At 39.9% G+C, this 16,526-nt stretch overlaps 4 protein-coding genes across 4 annotated transcripts in view; 2 read left to right on the top strand and 2 right to left on the bottom strand.

The window, feature by feature from the left end:
- Positions 1-453, top strand: part of cep104 (centrosomal protein 104) — a 30,850-nt gene extending 30,397 nt beyond the window's left edge. The window contains exon 22 of the mRNA XM_053317119.1: positions 277-453. Coding sequence (XP_053173094.1) covers positions 277-407 — 131 coding nt within the window. The 3' untranslated portion in view covers positions 408-453. The remainder of the gene's footprint in view (positions 1-276) is intronic.
- A 3,121-nt stretch (positions 454-3,574) lies between these two features.
- On the bottom strand, positions 3,575-5,019 carry b3gnt7l (UDP-GlcNAc:betaGal beta-1,3-N-acetylglucosaminyltransferase 7, like). Its single transcript, XM_053317122.1, has one exon. It carries the CDS (start codon positions 5,014-5,016, stop codon positions 3,781-3,783), a length of 1,236 nt encoding a protein of 411 aa, XP_053173097.1. The 5' UTR covers positions 5,017-5,019; the 3' UTR covers positions 3,575-3,780.
- Positions 5,020-6,407: 1,388 nt separating this feature from the next.
- On the top strand, positions 6,408-11,966 carry c4h1orf174 (chromosome 4 C1orf174 homolog). The gene is made up of 4 exons (XM_053317124.1): positions 6,408-6,536; positions 8,048-8,113; positions 8,668-9,036; positions 9,955-11,966. Exons 1-4 carry the CDS (start codon positions 6,525-6,527, stop codon positions 10,093-10,095), a joined length of 588 nt encoding a protein of 195 aa, XP_053173099.1. The 5' UTR covers positions 6,408-6,524; the 3' UTR covers positions 10,096-11,966.
- Positions 11,967-12,161: 195 nt separating this feature from the next.
- Positions 12,162-16,358, bottom strand: dffb (DNA fragmentation factor, beta polypeptide (caspase-activated DNase)). Its single transcript, XM_053317121.1, has 7 exons — positions 16,229-16,358; positions 14,290-14,416; positions 13,980-14,168; positions 13,651-13,730; positions 13,374-13,547; positions 12,882-12,982; positions 12,162-12,411 (listed from the first exon to the last, which is right to left on the bottom strand). The coding sequence occupies exons 1-7, from the start codon at positions 16,349-16,351 to the stop codon at positions 12,162-12,164; spliced, it is 1,044 nt and encodes a 347-aa protein (XP_053173096.1). The 5' UTR covers positions 16,352-16,358.
- Positions 16,359-16,526: the final 168 nt, after the last annotated feature.

Here is a 16,526-nt window from a genome sequence, read left to right as displayed (position 1 = left end):
GCATCACTGATATTTTTTCTAATTCCATCAGTAGGCTTAGAGGAGACAGGTGGCTTCCTCTATATGGAAAATAAGACTTCTGATGTAAGCTAACAGTATTAATTAAAAAGAGAGCATCTTTCATAGTATGTAGCCACATCCCCTCCAGCTGCTGACGGCACGACACCTCCCTGTTTATACTCAAATAACACACAAAATGCTGGAGTTCCCTTTGTGTTAAAGTTGGCACAATTGTTTTTATTTTATGTGTGTGTATGTGTGTGTGTGTGTGTCCAGGCAGAGCTGTCGGTGGAGCCAAGCTGAAGCACGCCTGGTCGGTCGGGGCCAGAGCCAGGCCTATGGGAAGAGGCAGCCGGATCCCAGCCCTGGCACCCCTGGCCAGAGGAAATACACCAGGGAAACGTTGAAAGCTGGTTTGAAGCACGCTGGGAACCCCACCCACACCCAGAGTAACCCCCACCCTACTCCACATATTTCCTGTTCCCATGTTACTGCATAGAGGCACTTTTAGCAAAGACATCCGATAGGTTTCAGGGGTATGAAATAGGATTGTAAAGGTCAATACAGATTTTGTATTGAAGCCCTCTGTGTTAACTTTTTTTTGAGATTTTTTTTTAAGATTGTAAAGGGAAAAAAGGATTGTATGCAAAAAAAAAGAATTCAAAAATATGTGACAATTGTCACATATTCACACGAGACACTGTTGGTTTACTGTATTATCTCATATCAAATTCTAATCCTGTGAAACTCCACACAAAAAGACATCTAGACTTACCAAGGGAAGCTTTGTTGTCTCTTTTGTCCATATGTCTAGCCTCTCTCTCACACACACCTGCTGTGCAAATAAACATGAGCACACTGCTGTTTACTGATATCTTCTTACACAATTTCTGAGTTACTTCTCACACTCCTATTGAGCATTTTGCTGTTTAAATGGAGGTAATCCGATGATAGTGTTTACTTCCATAAAGTTAAGAGACTCACATGAGATAGGCTTTTGTAGTCATATGGATTCTATATTTATCATATAGTTTTTTTTACTATATAGTGCACTGTATTTACCCTCCACCAGTTTATGAGTGTTTGAATTCTGAGTATGAAGTTTACCCACTATATAGTGCCCTTAAAGTCCTACAACAAAAAGTATTCTTTGTGACATGTACACTACTCCACAATCCCACAATGTAATGCTTCACGTTTTATAGATGTGCAAAATATTATTGTGCAACTCTACAACTCTCAGTGATGACGCAAAATGACTTAATTCACAAGTGCACCCATTTTTAAGTGTCCCAATTCTCAATTTCAACTGTTCACCTAAAAGGAAACAACTGAGGGGGAACATTTTGGATACCACATCTGTCTGTCTGGTTAATACCCAGAGCTTCCAGTTTGTAACACAGGCTTTCTATGTGTGTCCAAGCCCACGCAAGATAACTATGATGACATCATCGGGGCCAGTTATCTCAGACTTGATGAAACTGCTTCAGAACCGCAGAGGACATTAAACGGCTGTTTTCACAAGCTGAGCGGTACCTTTCAAACAGAACAAGGTGTCTAATGCCGCTAAAAATAACAACATTTATTGGCAAAATGGTTGAAATTTGCTTTTTTCTTTATGTATGGTTGTAAAAACATCATTTAGACCACAAACTCTTCAGTAAAACCCAGGATATAGATTAGGGAATTAGGCTGAGAGCTTCCAATAGACAACCAGTTTAGCATCAATCAGTTCTTCAATAAATATGTAATGAATTATTGCATCTTATCAGAAGTGAGTGATATGTCTGATCACTGCTTGTAGAAGCAGTAATGATAGGAGCAAGGGAATGAGGTTGAGGATTAGTTAGAAGCAGAAGACTTTTTTTCCCCATAGCAACACTGCAGCTAATAGTGCTTTAGTCCCAAAGCCATTGACGACGTGAATGTAGCTTCACTGTCAGCTTCACCGCTGTTTACACGCTTCTTTTCATTTCTTGTCTTAAATTATATATTGTAGAGGGAATAAAGGAGCACTTTGCCAAAGGGAAGATGCTTCACTGCTGAATTATCGGTCCATACTGTACAGTACAGTCTGGACTTAATTTATTTCTGTGTCACATGCCTACTGACAATCTTAAATAGATAGCACAGTTTTATATGCTCTACTAGTCTAGCATGAGATAAGACAATTATTAAAATATTTTAAAAAGAGCACAGTAGAGGTGAATGTATACAGTAGACAGTCCTCTTTTATTGAATATGACACTGATTGACTGACTCCAGCAAACAGTTTCAAGCACTTCAGTGGCTTTGAACTGAAAAACCTGGTGTGACAATAATTCACATGGTGTATTTTTTTATAACTATGTCACTACTTATGTTGTACTACGCAATGTCATTATGATGATTGCTGATTGTAATATAACTGATTCATCTACAGCCATTGTCTTCACTGCAAATTGTTATATTAGTAGTGTGAACTCTTTATTGTGTGATAGCACTATCTGTTGTATTATTAGAATAAACAACCTCACCATAGATGATGTATAAAAGAGTATATTTAGTTTCTATCTTCCCGAGTCATCACATTGGCTTTAATATGCTTCTGTATTGAGAATAATTGCAACAGTGGATATTTAGTTGTGTTTTAATGTGCATAGCGGTCAGTATTTTCTGAATCATAACTATATGACATCAAATGGCTATTTTCTGCAAATGTACCTGTATTTGTTTAAATAAAGCTACTTTAAGCTGAACGTTGCAGATGTGGTTTCACACCCCAGATACTGTTTAAAGCTTAGAGTTAAAGTTACCTGGTGAGCAGCTCTAACAGCCTCTCTATATTACAATCAGGTGAAACTAATACTTCAATATACAAGGTCACATACAATGAAGGTCTGCTTATTAAAAACACACATCAAAGCTATGCTGTTCACCACTATGAATCATTCAGTATTTACAAAGTTGACAGACAGCTCCAGTTTTATTTACACTATCATACATGAATCTACAGTACCACTGTACAGCCCTTCAGTTTCTTTGGTTTTTGGACTGCCTCTGAAAATCATACACAAATGAATAAACACTTTAAAAATAAAAACTGAGATAAAACAATATATTAACTTTTTTTTAAAAACTCAAATCATTTGATTGTTATAATTTCAGCACATTATAAAATAATCACCCGGCTATCAATGTACCTGTTGTGTGTTTGTGTGAGTCCCTGCATACTGTGAGTGTATGAGTGCAGCTCACTGTGACAGAAATCCTGACATGAGAAAGTGACGATAAAATCAGCAGTTTCACTGGAACGTTTGGGTGTACAGTAACAAGTCAAGTCTTATTCATGCCTGCACAAACACGCACTTAAACTGTATACATTCTTTAAAAAAAAAAATCAACATTGTTTCTTAGATTAAGACATAGATTAATGAGACTGACATGGCACCAGTAATCAGAAACACAGAGACCTTCTTTGGGCACTTGCGCACAGTGGAGCTTTAGTGGTTGCACAAAATGGAACATGAGAGTAGCAGGACGTACAGTACAGCAGTGGAGATGAAGTCCAACAAGAGCACTGTTGTGATGGAAATGTATATATTTATCATGTTGGGTTTCTTTTATTGCCTGATGCAATAACCCCTCCCCACAATCAACTACACGACTGAGCAGATTCAGTGAATGAGTGTAAAAAGAATCAAGTATGACCAATTTTAAAAACACAAGTCCTCTGTGTGTCACATCTATCAGTTCAGCTTTGGTGAATTGATTCATGTCAATGAATGTTTGAATTCATAATCATATGGAAGTCCTTTGCGCGCAGACCAGATCCTCATTGTGCACCACGCTCCACATCCTGAGCAGCTCCTGTGCGCTCAGTTTGTGCACCACGATGAGGTTTTTATAAAAGCAGGGCTCGCTGTTCATGGGGCTCACCCTGCGCCTGGTGATGCCGAAGGTCCTGAAGCCCGGGTGCATCTCAGGGGTCAGGTGGAGCTTCTGCAGACACATCCCTAAAAACACATCGTCAATGGGGTACAACTCCAGGTCCTCTGAGACCACGAAGAGCCTCCTGGCCAGCTGGGAAGACATGAGAAACCCTCCACCTCCGACATAAGGAGGATATGGCTTATCATAAAGCTCTTTGGGAATGTAGTATTTGCTCTGCCTGTTTCGGATCGGGATCGCCTTGGAGATAGTGTCCCCGACAAACAAGTCAGCCTCTTTGTGATCCTCCAATTTGAAGCCGATGAGGTCCAACAGGTTGTGGGTGTTCACGAACACATCATCATCTCCTTTGAATATGAACTGCACGCCGGAGCAGTAGACGTCGAACCATTTGAGAAAGTTGACCTCTTTCAGGGTCAGGTTGAAGAAGGTGTCCATAAAGTCCCACTGCAGGATGTCCCCGTAGATCTGGTCCTCGTACTCGATCAGCTTCTGGAGATTCTTGGTGTCTTTGCCAGTCGTCGGACTTCCTAAGAGAAATAAAGTTCTGATTTTCTTTCCATCCACTGTGTGCTCCCTGCCCCAGGTTTTACGCACCGCCTCCCGCCGGTCGTGCTGCTCGATGACGGATTTGACCACCATGAGGAGGTGCACTTCTCCGTCCGTGCACTTCTCCGGGTGGTTGATGAGCATGGGGAAATACCTGCAGTGTCTGTGCAGAACAAACTGGTGAAATCTCGGGTCCAATCGCTTAAACCAGTCCTTTGTCCTCACCGTGGAATCCTCGCTGCAATTGAGAACCTGTGCGTCCCAGGACGCAGGAGTCCCGTTGGAGACCCGCTGCGCATCCAAATCGTTGCTAAGCGCCGGAGAGTTTGAGCTCCCTAAATTAGTTTTCACAGCTCCTTTCTTGAATGAAACACACTCGGATCCGCACCAGGCAGCATCTCTCATGTGTTTGACTCCCACGCCGTCCTTCTCCGACACTTTCAGCTTGTGGATCATCAGAAAAGACGCAAAGACCAGAGACAGACTCAGCAGAGGCTTTAGCAGACCGACCCGCTTTCTCCGCGAAAAGTGATCCATGGTTCTCACTGCGGCGCCCAGAGACCCTCAGATGCTTTCGCCTTCATAGTGTTTCACAACTGTGCGTCTGAGTCCACCACCGCCGTCCCTCCTTGTTTAGACAACCGAAGCTGCGTCCCCAGCTATGTGAGAGCGCTGACACTGAAGTGGCCCCGGGGCCCTTTTTGGCCATGACGGCGCACAGTGAAGTCACAGGTCGCCTCTCGGTGCAGGGCAATAATGAATGATGCGCAGCATGGCCCCGAGCTTCCTCTCTGCCCTCCCTCTAAACAGACTGACCTGCTGCAGCCTGCGTTTGTCTCCCACCCTGAATCCCCCTCCCCTCTCCATATCTCTACCCGCCCATGATCCACATTGATCTGGGACCGGCCAGTTTCAGTGCAAGAAAAATAGTACCTTTCAAAATATAGCCTAACTAGACCTAAAGAGAAAAAGAAAGTCTGATATGACTGGTTGATCATTAAGTGTTGTCCTTGAAGGAGTTAAAAAGGACTTTGGCTAGAGGGTACAAATGATTCATGAACAACATCCGGTAAAATAAACACCAGAGCAAAGGAGTACTAATAAACTATTATTAACTTCCAATCATACAGAAAATACATCTGGAGCTGTGAGTATGGATACAGAACATCAACAGGTGCATATTTTTGTGAGAAAAAAACTATGTTATGAATGAATACGCTGCAAGAAAGTCTGATATGACTGGTTGATCATTAAGTGTTGTCCTTGAAGGAGTTAAAAAGGACAACATTTTACTATTCCTTAACAACAAGGTCATCCAAGGCCATATTTATCAATACAATGTATGTATTACAGTGTGGGTTGTAATACAGTAGGCACAGGAAGGAGCTATAGAAAGCCTCTCATGCCCTCTTGTGGAAATGTTTCGGTATTACACTTGTAATTTAGTTTTTATCCTCTTCTTCCTTTGTCCGAATTCAACCAAAACTTTAACTTTACATCAGAAATGATAGAAAACAATCAGCTAGGTAGCATAATGAAATGAAAATAACACAAAGAAAATGTGTTCACTTCCAGTTTGTTGATACACTCAACATGGTAACAGAATAAAGGCTCAAAGTGACAATAACACAGAAAAATACAGGCAATAAACTCCGATTTCCGTCATACTCTCTGCATACTAACTGCATGTGCTTATTTCTTATTGTTCATAAGTTGGATAGACTCAAAATACTTTCTAAAGTCAATCAATCAATGAATGGTTTGAGTGTTAAAATCATTGTCACTGGTTAATAATTGTGTATTGTGTTGTTTTGTTTTAATGACAGATCAAATGTAATATGATCATGGTTCTAGGATGTGGTGGTGACGCTCTGTGACGCAGCAGACACGGTGACCTAGCAGTGAACCTCAGCAGCAGGAAACACAAACAGCGGCGGAGGAGGAGACGATACACACCACCGTCACCGCAGTTGTTTACTGCCATAGCTACGGACGGAACAAGATAGGTGGACATAGTAGCTGAATAACAGCCGTCACACCGATAAATGACGCACAAGGTAAGCGCTAAAAACAAGCTAAAGTAGTAGTAAATGGTAAGTGGTAGCTCCTTGCTATCATGTTAGCATTATTAGCTGGTAGCTGATATGCTGGAGTTTGGTAGCTGTAGCGAGATGTCAGCGTTTCTCAAAGGTGAACTTCACTCATTTTAACTAAAAAGTACGACGTGGAGCCGCTTACAGACTCCGAAAGTAACATTTGTCAACCCTGAACATTAGAGTTCAGGGTTGACTTAAGGTCGGGACTGACGGCTGAGGACTAATGTGACGTTAAATTGCTACATTTTTGGGAGGAGTTTGGCCGGCGGAGGGGTAACAGTTACAGTGGCGCTGTTCAGACTGTAAAATCCCCTCCAGACATGTTTTAACACGACTGTGAAGTCAAGTGAATCACTCAGCTGTGACTCATAATGTGTGTCTGCTGTGGGTTTTTTTTCCACAGAAATTGAAACAAGGTTATTAAAATGATTCAAAAGAGTTCTACATTGGTCTCATTAAAAATGAAGGATCTATGAAGTTTGACTGTAAAGACCACTCTCAGTGTTTATGCACTGCAGGCTTCAGGTTTCCACACACAGGATTGGCTGCTAACCTTGTGATCATGCTGGTAAGCCCGCCTCTTAAAAGTAGATTTACAGTGAGCTCAGAGGAACTTTCCACTTTCAGCAGATGACTGTGAAAACAAACATAAATCAGTCTGCACAGTGACGCTTATACAGTACCAAATCATAGCAGAAGTTATCTCAAAGCAACCTCAACTGTAGGAAGAAGAAGAAAAACATATTTTTGAATGGAGGAGGACTTTTGACTGCTATAATCTTTCAATAAATCATTGCTAGATTATTTGGACTACTTTTGATTAATTGTCAAAAATGTATCTCCGGTCTTGACTCCTAACTGTGTGTTTCCTGCCTCACCCCTTACAGCTGACTAAAACTATGCACATCATCACCGTGCTAAACTCAAACAGTGTGACAGTGATTATGTGAGGCAGCCACTTCAAATGTATGCATAGATTTACAGCGAGCCAGCTTTTCTGTTCTCTGTCTGCTGTGCACCCTTTTCAGGAAACTACTTTCAACATATTGACGCAGTCATAGCTGCACAGCGAAGAGATGTGTCACATTTAAAAAAAAAAAAAAGGTTTGTTACCAAGTAGGTTTGCACAAGTAAGGAAGTTGCTTTGACGCTGTGATGTTTAACAATCAAAAACTGCAGTTAGAGAAAATACACCGACTACAAGAGTCAGGTGATCATAAATAATAATAATAATAGTAATACAATGTTACAATAAAGAAATAAGTAAGGTCATTTTAAGAGAAAAGAGCTGTTAGATATGTTATAAGATATTGGCTGAGAATGCAAAATCTTGATAGTACAAACAGTACATGTAAAGTGCTAATGTAATAATACAAAGAATTGCATTATTTTAACACGTTAGATGTGATGGGCTCACAAATATTGAAATTTTAAGTTAATGTTTTAGCTCAATTTTGTTCTTTGCTTTGCAGATGCCTGGTCAACTCAACAAGCCCAGAAAGAGGAAGAGCAACTCTGAGGCCAAAAACTCCAGAAAGGTTTGTTACCTTTGTACTGTTGGACTGAAAGTATCTGCACAATTAAATAATGCCCTTCTTTAATTAACCTGTGAAAGGTTCAGGTCTGATTTTTTTTTTTTCTTTAATTAGACCATTATAAATATTTAAAATGAAACACCATGGTTCCTGCCAGGAACTGTATTACTAAGTAGCCTGAACTGACTGCCATTTTAAAGAAGCTACAAGTAAGATTTTATAGTTGTTAAGTTTATAAAATCAATGTCTCAACACAATGTTAATGGAAGAAAATGCAAAAAACCTACTCTGGAGTAAGGAAGACTTTGCATATTTAAATCTACTGCAAGTATATACCAATGAAACCAAGTTTAGAGTCAGAAGACCTTCAACAATGCAAATGATTAACAAACAGGAATCTCAAAACTTGTTATCAAACAAAACACATCTGACAAACTGTACAGGACACGTTAGGCTCTTTAGTCTGCTTTCACTATGTCTTGTGTCCTTACTAGTAACGATGAAGTGTGCAAGTCTAAAATAAGTAAAGTCACAGGCTTCTTTTACTTCTGTCACAGGCTTCTTCTACAAGGAGGAAATGTATGAAAGGTCAGAAGGAGCACTCTGCAGCAGAGAGTTCAGTAGTCGGTGGTTACAGTAAAGCAACTGGTCCTCTGGAGACACTCTCCCGCATCAGCTGTGAATGCCAACAGACTGCTGGCAGGAGGAGATGCACAGCATCACCACTGCTTGGAGGACAGGAGGGTAAAGAGAACGAGCTGAAGATGGGGCCGGACTGGGATGATTGCACGTTGTACGGCATCTGGGACAAGCAGGAGCCTGAGGACATGGATTATGAAGAAACAAACAAAAACATTTTCCCTGATGATGACAGTAACCAGATTCTCCCTGTGGAGCAGTTCTTTGGAAACTTGGACGTTGTGCAGGTGAGACGTTAAGGTGTACCTCACCAAATCTCAGAACAGTTTGAGTATGTTGCTTGAAACTAACAACTAATTTAGGAGTGATCTGAGAGACACGGAATAAACAATAAACTTCTAAATGCTGTGCATATAAATGAAGAAAATTTGCAACATTGGAATCCGGACACATAAAACAAGTTGTCAAGTTAATGCTCTACAGTTCATTAACATTAATGATGTTCCCACTTGTGATTCTAGGACATGCTGACTATTAAGATCTCTATTCTCAGTATGGGTTTTATGTTCTACCAGCAGTTATTCATCTACATTTTTATTTACAAAGCTATCTCAACTCAAGATCCACTGACTGGCTTTTTCTGGAGCTTTTAGCTGTATCACATCGTCTTCATAAGCAGATTGAGCCTGCATACTTGCCATAGAACTGCAGATGTTTAAACTTTCAGTGATTTCCATGAACACAGAATGAGCTGTCAAGCTCAACTTCTTAGTCATTACGGATAATCTCCAGCTCCATGGCAACTGTGCAAATTCAGTCTGCTGATGAGAGCTGTGCGATGAAGTCAGCAGCTCCTGAATAAGCATGTAAGCGGACCTCGAGATTATTTTGTCAACTGATGTTTCCAAGGTCAAGAATTAACTATCAAGCTTACATTTGAACACATTTTAGGATGCACCAAAATATTCCACATGAACTAATATCTGCTGCTGCAGGACTAGACTCAGATCAGATTGATCAATCCTGTACTGTAATTAAACACACAACCTCTGCCCTGCATGTCTTGTGTAATATGAGAGATGTACTGTACGGCCATTTTTAGCCTGAGTCTCAGAATAATTGCGCCTCTGTTGTACTGCCTGCCATTAATCAGTGAAAATGATGTCATGTTAAATTAATTACTAAAATGATCTTTTATCCTGCAGGACTTTCCTCAAAGATCTTCAGTGTCTTCTGCACGAGCCCGCAGGGAGAACAGGAGGCGATTTTACTACGCGCCAGCTGACAGCGATGAAGAGGAGGTGGACTTCAGCGGCGAGCATCAAGACGACAGAGCGGGCACTTAGCGAATAGTAACTGCACTTGTGACTGTGGTGGACTCAAAGTCATGCCTGTGGGAGGACATAAAACCTTTTAGCACTTAGGGGGGGGGGGGAAACGGCCAAATTAAACTACCTATTGAGACACTGCCTTCAGTCAGCCCCATGTCGACAACTGAAATCACAAGACTGCCCGGTGTTTGGGTGCTTAGGGTCGCGGGTGATGAAATATGCTGTGACATATGAGTAATGGAAGCTAATGTGAACTTGCTGTAGCAGTTGGTTACAGTAAAGCAGACATTATATGGGTGCATTTATAAATCTGGTACCAGTAGCCCACCATGTGCCAACCCCCCCCCCCCCCCCCCCCAAAAAAAAGCATCCCAGAACTTGTTCAAGTTTACTGCCAGTGTTTATCATCACTTTGTCAAGGGTTCAAAAGCAGGTTCCTAATGATAAAGTTTAAAATGTCATGACCCATAACATTTGGCCTGATACCGGAATATTATTTGATTTTGTATTTTTAAAAAACAAACCTAACAAACTAGCCACAGTAATGGGGTTAACACAGCCACCTGTCAGGAACATGTGCAGTAGTGCTTGTTTTATTTATTATAGCATTTATGCTCACACCACCCCTGGTCCAGCGGGTGTGTGTGTGTGTGAAGTGTAAGGTTGTGTTGACACAGCACTTTATCTAGACAAACTAGTCTACTTCATTTATCACTTCTGAATCGAAGTGCCAAGTTTGCAGTTTGAGATTAGCCTTGAGAGATGCCAAACACAACGCTGCATTTAAGCAACAAAGTTGAAAACAGCTGATTCTCCCCTCAGATCTACACCATTTAAAAAGAAAAATGCTAAAGCAGCATAGTTATGTTTCAGAAGGTATAAATGTAGATACTTGCACCAAAGAGCAGTTTTAAAAATGAGAGCTTTTAATATCTGAATGTCATTGTTGATGATTGTCACGTCAACAGGTTTTGTTCCATTATTCACCAAGTGTCTAATATTCATCTTTATGTGCTCAGTTCCAAGTTTTGTCATCATTTTGGCAGCTTGTTAACATACAACACCTCTGTCTGTATATATAGTATACATACACACACACACACATATAAATATATATATATCAGTGCAGCTCACTTTGTCAAATGTGACAGTTACATATAAAAACTGTATAAATATTGAGGTTTTTGTGTAAATTTGGGATAACTTGCGCTCAGCTTCTAATCCAGTCATCTGATTTTGAGGTTAACATCAATTGCACTAGCATTAATAACATGCATCGTAGTGTTTTTGTATATAGCTGATTGTTGTGACCATCCAATCAAATGTAATATATATTTTTACTGTCTTTTTAAAATCATGCCTTATTTAACACTTTTCATACTCTCCTATGCAATTTACTGACTGAATGAATGCCTTGTCAGTTTAACCCTTACATACTGTTCATATTATGACCCTTCACTGTATGGAGCCGCTCATTTTTGAATATTCCCTTTGTAATTAGTCCCTATACCAAATTTTTAACAAATCTATTTTTGCATCCATAGATATGGTCATTCATTCATTGAAAAAGTACATTCACATGTTGACAGCCATATTTCATATATTATACATTTATTGAAAGTGAAGGATGCAACAACATTTTAATGGCAGGTTTCATTCTAACCATTTAAACCATCAATAATAACTGGCCCAGCTGCACCAAAAAATAAAATAAATAAATTCAGGCTTAAAGAATGTCAATTAGGATGTTTTCATTGCTTTCAAATATCAAAATGGGTCAAATTGGACCCAAACAGGATGTAAGGGTTAAGCCATCATTGTAATCGATTAATGCATTTTACATCATCACCGTGCCAATGCAAAGAACAAATAAATGTTTTTCATGATTTCAACATCTTGCTCTTTTTTCTTCAAGGCTGTTTAAGTGTAATTCAAGTCTGCAAAGCCTAACCAGTGTACAAAGGTTCAGAAAGAAGTATATCATAATAGTTAAAAAAATTACATAAGATAAAAAATTACATTGACAATTTACAATATGTTGTCACAGTTCAAACACACTTTTCCCTAAGAGCGCTTAATATTCATACTAAGCGCTTCTTCTTCCCTCCGGCCTTCTGTTTTCCCTTTCCAGTGTTTCTGGATTGTTTGAAGATCTTCTTGGTGTCACACAGCAGGTTGTGAGCTCCTTTCTTGTGGCACACGATGTGCACCAGCTTCAGGTTCTCCCTCGTGAACAGCAGGCGGTAGAAGTAGTTCAGGTCGATGTTGGTACTCTTGTGATTCTGTAGAGCTTCCAGCAGAGCAGGAATGATCGTCCTCTTCTTTTCAATCCTGTAGACAAAATGAAGAAATGATAGCTTAATGTGAAGAGGCATGAATTCTGTAATTGGGAAAACATTTATCATCAGGGTTGCTATGATAATCATTATGATACTGATTAGGGTACGTAAACATATACTGAAGTGGATTCTAAACACTAAGAAATCAACTTTGAGCTGTGCATGAAGAGAGATGTCATTACAATATTACATATACTCATGTATTCTTACATTTACAGTGAAATGTATGGAAGAAACCCAGTTATCAATACCTCAACTTTTAACATAAATTTCCCTCATGATTAATAAACTATTTCTCATTCTGATGTGACTACGTGAGCGCAAGTGGAGATGTGTTCAAAAAGCTTCAAAAAAGAAATTGGGAATGTTTTTTTTTAACATATCAGCCATAGCTTCATAGGATGTAGTCTGACTTGGCTTACTCCTCTTCTTGACATTATGACTAAGCTAAAGTGGTCCAACCTGTGGTCTAGATTCCACGTGCTGAAGATGATCCGGCTCTCTCGGCTGCCGTACGGGTTGATGGAGTGGAGCGACTGGCACATATTTACATCAAATGATCCCTGAGGAGGCAACACAGGAGAGAGTCAAAAGCAGGTCCAGCTCATTTTTTAATGTGTAAATTTGCCAAATTTTTCATTTTGATCAATCCCATGCTGTCACCAGGGAATATTAGATATATGTTGTCTAGCTGGGGGTGATTCTAGCCCAGTGCTGTTTACACAACTTTCAAATTGTCTGAATTGCTGCTCACACTACAAACACTTTTCTTCCCAGACTGTTTTTTGAGATCCATGAGTGGAGCAGATGAGCGTGGCAGCCAGACCCTGTGGCAGTTTAAAGGTTTTTTATCTCAGATCTCAAAAGTCATGTAAGTCTGAATTTGTTTTTGTCATTCATCCAGCCCTGATAGATCCATCAGCGCCTCAGTATATACTTTGATCCTCAGAATACCTGGCAGGTAAACCATCCTTCCTGAGTACAGAGGCGATGTGGCTCTTTTTCAGTCCTGTCAAAGTAGCAGCCGTTGTACTTGACTGACTTCAGCATCTCCACCAGGCACTTTGATGTTTTCAAAAACTCTGCCTTGACTTTAGCTGTCTGTACGAGCTTGGTGGCAGCATCTACCTAGGAATGGAGATAGAAAATCAGACTTCCACATTACACCTGATGCCTGATTGAGGAGGATTCATTTGTAGACATTAAAGCTGCTGAGTATGATCAGGCTCACCTCCTTCATGTAGCCTCGTATCCTACTTTCACAGTTGAACTTCATGTAGGCAGACTTTGTCTTGAATCGACCATCAATACCTGAAATGAAAGCACATTTAACAACAAACTTAACTACAGATGAGTTTAGATTCACATCCAGTGAAGTTGTAAACGTTAGTTGCAATGCTGACTTAGAAATTGTACAATATAAGTCATATTACAATCAATGTTACAATAGACAGAACATTTTGTGAGTCCGATTCACGACTCCTGTTTTTTAGAAAATGTTATGCACACATGCTGTAGATAGAACAGTCATGATGCATACATAAACATGTGGTTCAGTACCTTTGAACCAGTCTTCATCCTCGTTTCTGCTCTCCAGCTCTGATCTGTCCTCCAGGTTTTGGAGCAGGTCAGCCAATATTTTCCGCCTCTTAGGAGACGACTCGTCAGACAGGAGCCCCCTCGCTGCTTCAATGATGAGGCCACTGGAGTGCTCGTCCGGGCTCAGTAACTGACCGATGTCGCACACAACTGATGTTATCAGAAGCACACAGGTTATAACGGTTTGACCTGCCATCCTGGCTCTAAACCTGTAGTAAAATTATAGCTGGAGCATTTGACTTGATTTGATATTGCAGACCACTCCACCTACCTCCACCCCATGTCTGCCCTCTGGAGAGAAGAACAAGCTCAGTGTGGTCAGTCAGAGTGGTGAAGAATTCCTCCGTCACCGTCGTCCCGTCCGAATACAAACAAACTTGTGCACCAGAGAGTGGCAGCTGAAAATGAAAAGGACATAATATCATATAATAATAATAATAATAATAATAATAATAATAATAATAATGGCATGTGTTATTGAAATTCAAGTGAAATGGGCACCCAAATTATGATGTGATCTTTTTTTCTCCGCCTATTAATTGGGATAGCATGATTTGAATGAATGTGTGGGTGAAAGCATCATGAGTCTGGAGCTATTTCAGAAAAAAATACAGTATATTTTCCAAGTCTCCCAGTGCTCTAAGGGAATGCCCACTATCTCTTTTTATTGCTTTATACTATGACTACTGTGAATACTTTGATAGCTACCTATGAACAAAAGAAGTTAGTGTAATACAAGCCATCCCAGAGATACAGAAGGACTCAGGCTGATGTCACTTGTGCTTTCATGACAGATGTTTTATGATTTAAACAGAATGTGCAGACACTCTGGAGACACAGGAGTTATGATGACAGAGTACAGTGATATCTGATGAAATGTTGCCTTACATCACGGAGCTATCTGTGACACGGTCTGTTCACATTTAATGGTTATACAGTATTTATCTCGTGTTTCCCTCCACTACATGTTGAACAAACTCACTGTACAACAATTGTGGCCTCAGAGGAAATTTTTTTTCTCCAGCCCTTCCTTTTCTTTCTGGTAGAGTGAGTTGTTTTAACCGTGTGCTGGAGGCCGGGTAGGCAGTTTCCTTTGAATGAAGATGAACTGTTATGGCTGACACACAGTTGGTCATAAAGGAACAATATTTTTTAAATTATTTTTGCTGTAACACACACATGAATAGTACAATCTCCCCAAATGGGAAAGTGATCTCAGACTTTTGGATCCTACTGTATATATATTTATGTATATGCATTATTTTGTATGTATTGAAGCCTGACCGATATATGGGGTCAGCCGATATTAGCCTATCAAAAATACATTGATATCGGTGTTGTCTGACGTATGTGTGTGTGTGTGTGTGTGTGTATTGAGGTCATAGTGTTTTTTTCTTTTTTTTCTCTCTATATATAAGAAAGTTAAATAAGCAGCATTTTATGTGTATATGGCCCCTATTCTTCATTCAAGTTTACACAAACATGTTTTTTTTTGTTCTTTGTGTTTTTTATTTATAGTCATTTATAATTATCAAATTCCCAGTGAGGTTTACCGTTTACTGTTATGTGCAGACATTTTATTGTTCAACTATAAAGTATCATGTCTCCATAGCTTTGTCAAAAGTGTTTGATAACCACATTGAGGTATCATTGCAAAAAATGTACAGTTATGTATGTTTTCTATGTAATATCAGCATTATTTTACTCTATTACTACGAAATATCGATATCGGCATCCGCCCCAAAACCCCATAATCGGTCGGGCCGTAGTGTGTTTACATTATAAGATTTGGCCATGTTGGGGGGGGGCTGTCCCTCTGGCTTGTCTGTGTATTGATAAATGTCAATCCTGTGTGTTTAGTTTTATCTTAAATGCAGATAACTATGTCAGAAACATGTCAGCCTGTCTGGACATAATGGGAATATGACTCAGTGAATATGACCCACATATCAGGACCATCACATGGATAAACTTAGCTGTCTCCGAACCTGATATGTTCACAGCGATAAACTACCCTTCAACAAGTCACTAGTGCATCTGCTAAAGTCACCACTGGCTGTAATGACATAAATGGAGGCTATACTCCTTTACTTTATTTAGTTAGAAAGTTGACCTTCCTGTTTGAAACCATAAACTCAAAGAGAAAGCGGAACCGACTGTAACTTTTACCAGAGATGACACAAACTACAAGAAAACACACGAAGACCCACCTGTAATATTTTACAGCCTTTTTTGAGCAATTCCTTCACATCTTTTGCTGCAACTCCGTACTTTTTGTTTTCATAACAGCTTCTAATTTTCACGGGTTTACTTTTCCCCAAGAGTTTAAACATCGCAGTATTTCAGTTTGTACCTACCGCTTCCTTCTTCTTCCTGTTGACGCTGTTTACACGCAGCTGTAATGTACTGCTGCCCTCTACTGGTGATCCTCTGCTACTGTATCTCCCCCAGAAGAATAGATAAACATGGTATGGTTTCTATTTGAAGAGTGATGAATGGAAAATTGAG

The sequence above is a fragment of the Scomber japonicus genome, chromosome 4 (assembly GCF_027409825.1).
Source record: "Scomber japonicus isolate fScoJap1 chromosome 4, fScoJap1.pri, whole genome shotgun sequence".
Classification (NCBI taxonomy): domain Eukaryota; kingdom Metazoa; phylum Chordata; class Actinopteri; order Scombriformes; family Scombridae; genus Scomber; species Scomber japonicus.
Note: the sequence above shows the minus strand (reverse complement) of the source record. Positions and strands in the feature narration are given on the sequence as shown.

Bases quoted from the DNA above. Each gene is read 5' to 3' on its own strand.
- b3gnt7l (XM_053317122.1), bottom strand. From the start codon at position 5,016: ATGGATCACTTTTCGCGGAGAAAGCGGGTCGGTCTGCTAAAGCCTCTG.
- c4h1orf174 (XM_053317124.1), top strand. The intron at 8,114-8,667 runs GTTTGTTACCTT...CTTCTGTCACAG, and splicing joins AGGCCAAAAACTCCAGAAAG to GCTTCTTCTACAAGGAGGAA. The intron at 9,037-9,954 runs GTGAGACGTTAA...TTTATCCTGCAG, and splicing joins GAAACTTGGACGTTGTGCAG to GACTTTCCTCAAAGATCTTC.
- dffb (XM_053317121.1), bottom strand. From the start codon at position 16,351: ATGTTTAAACTCTTGGGGAAAAGTAAACCCGTGAAAATTAGAAGCTGT. The intron at 12,983-13,373 runs GTATTCTGAGGA...TTGCCTCCTCAG, and splicing joins AAGGATGGTTTACCTGCCAG to GGATCATTTGATGTAAATAT. The intron at 12,412-12,881 runs GTTGGACCACTT...TTTTGTCTACAG, and splicing joins ACGTGGAATCTAGACCACAG to GATTGAAAAGAAGAGGACGA.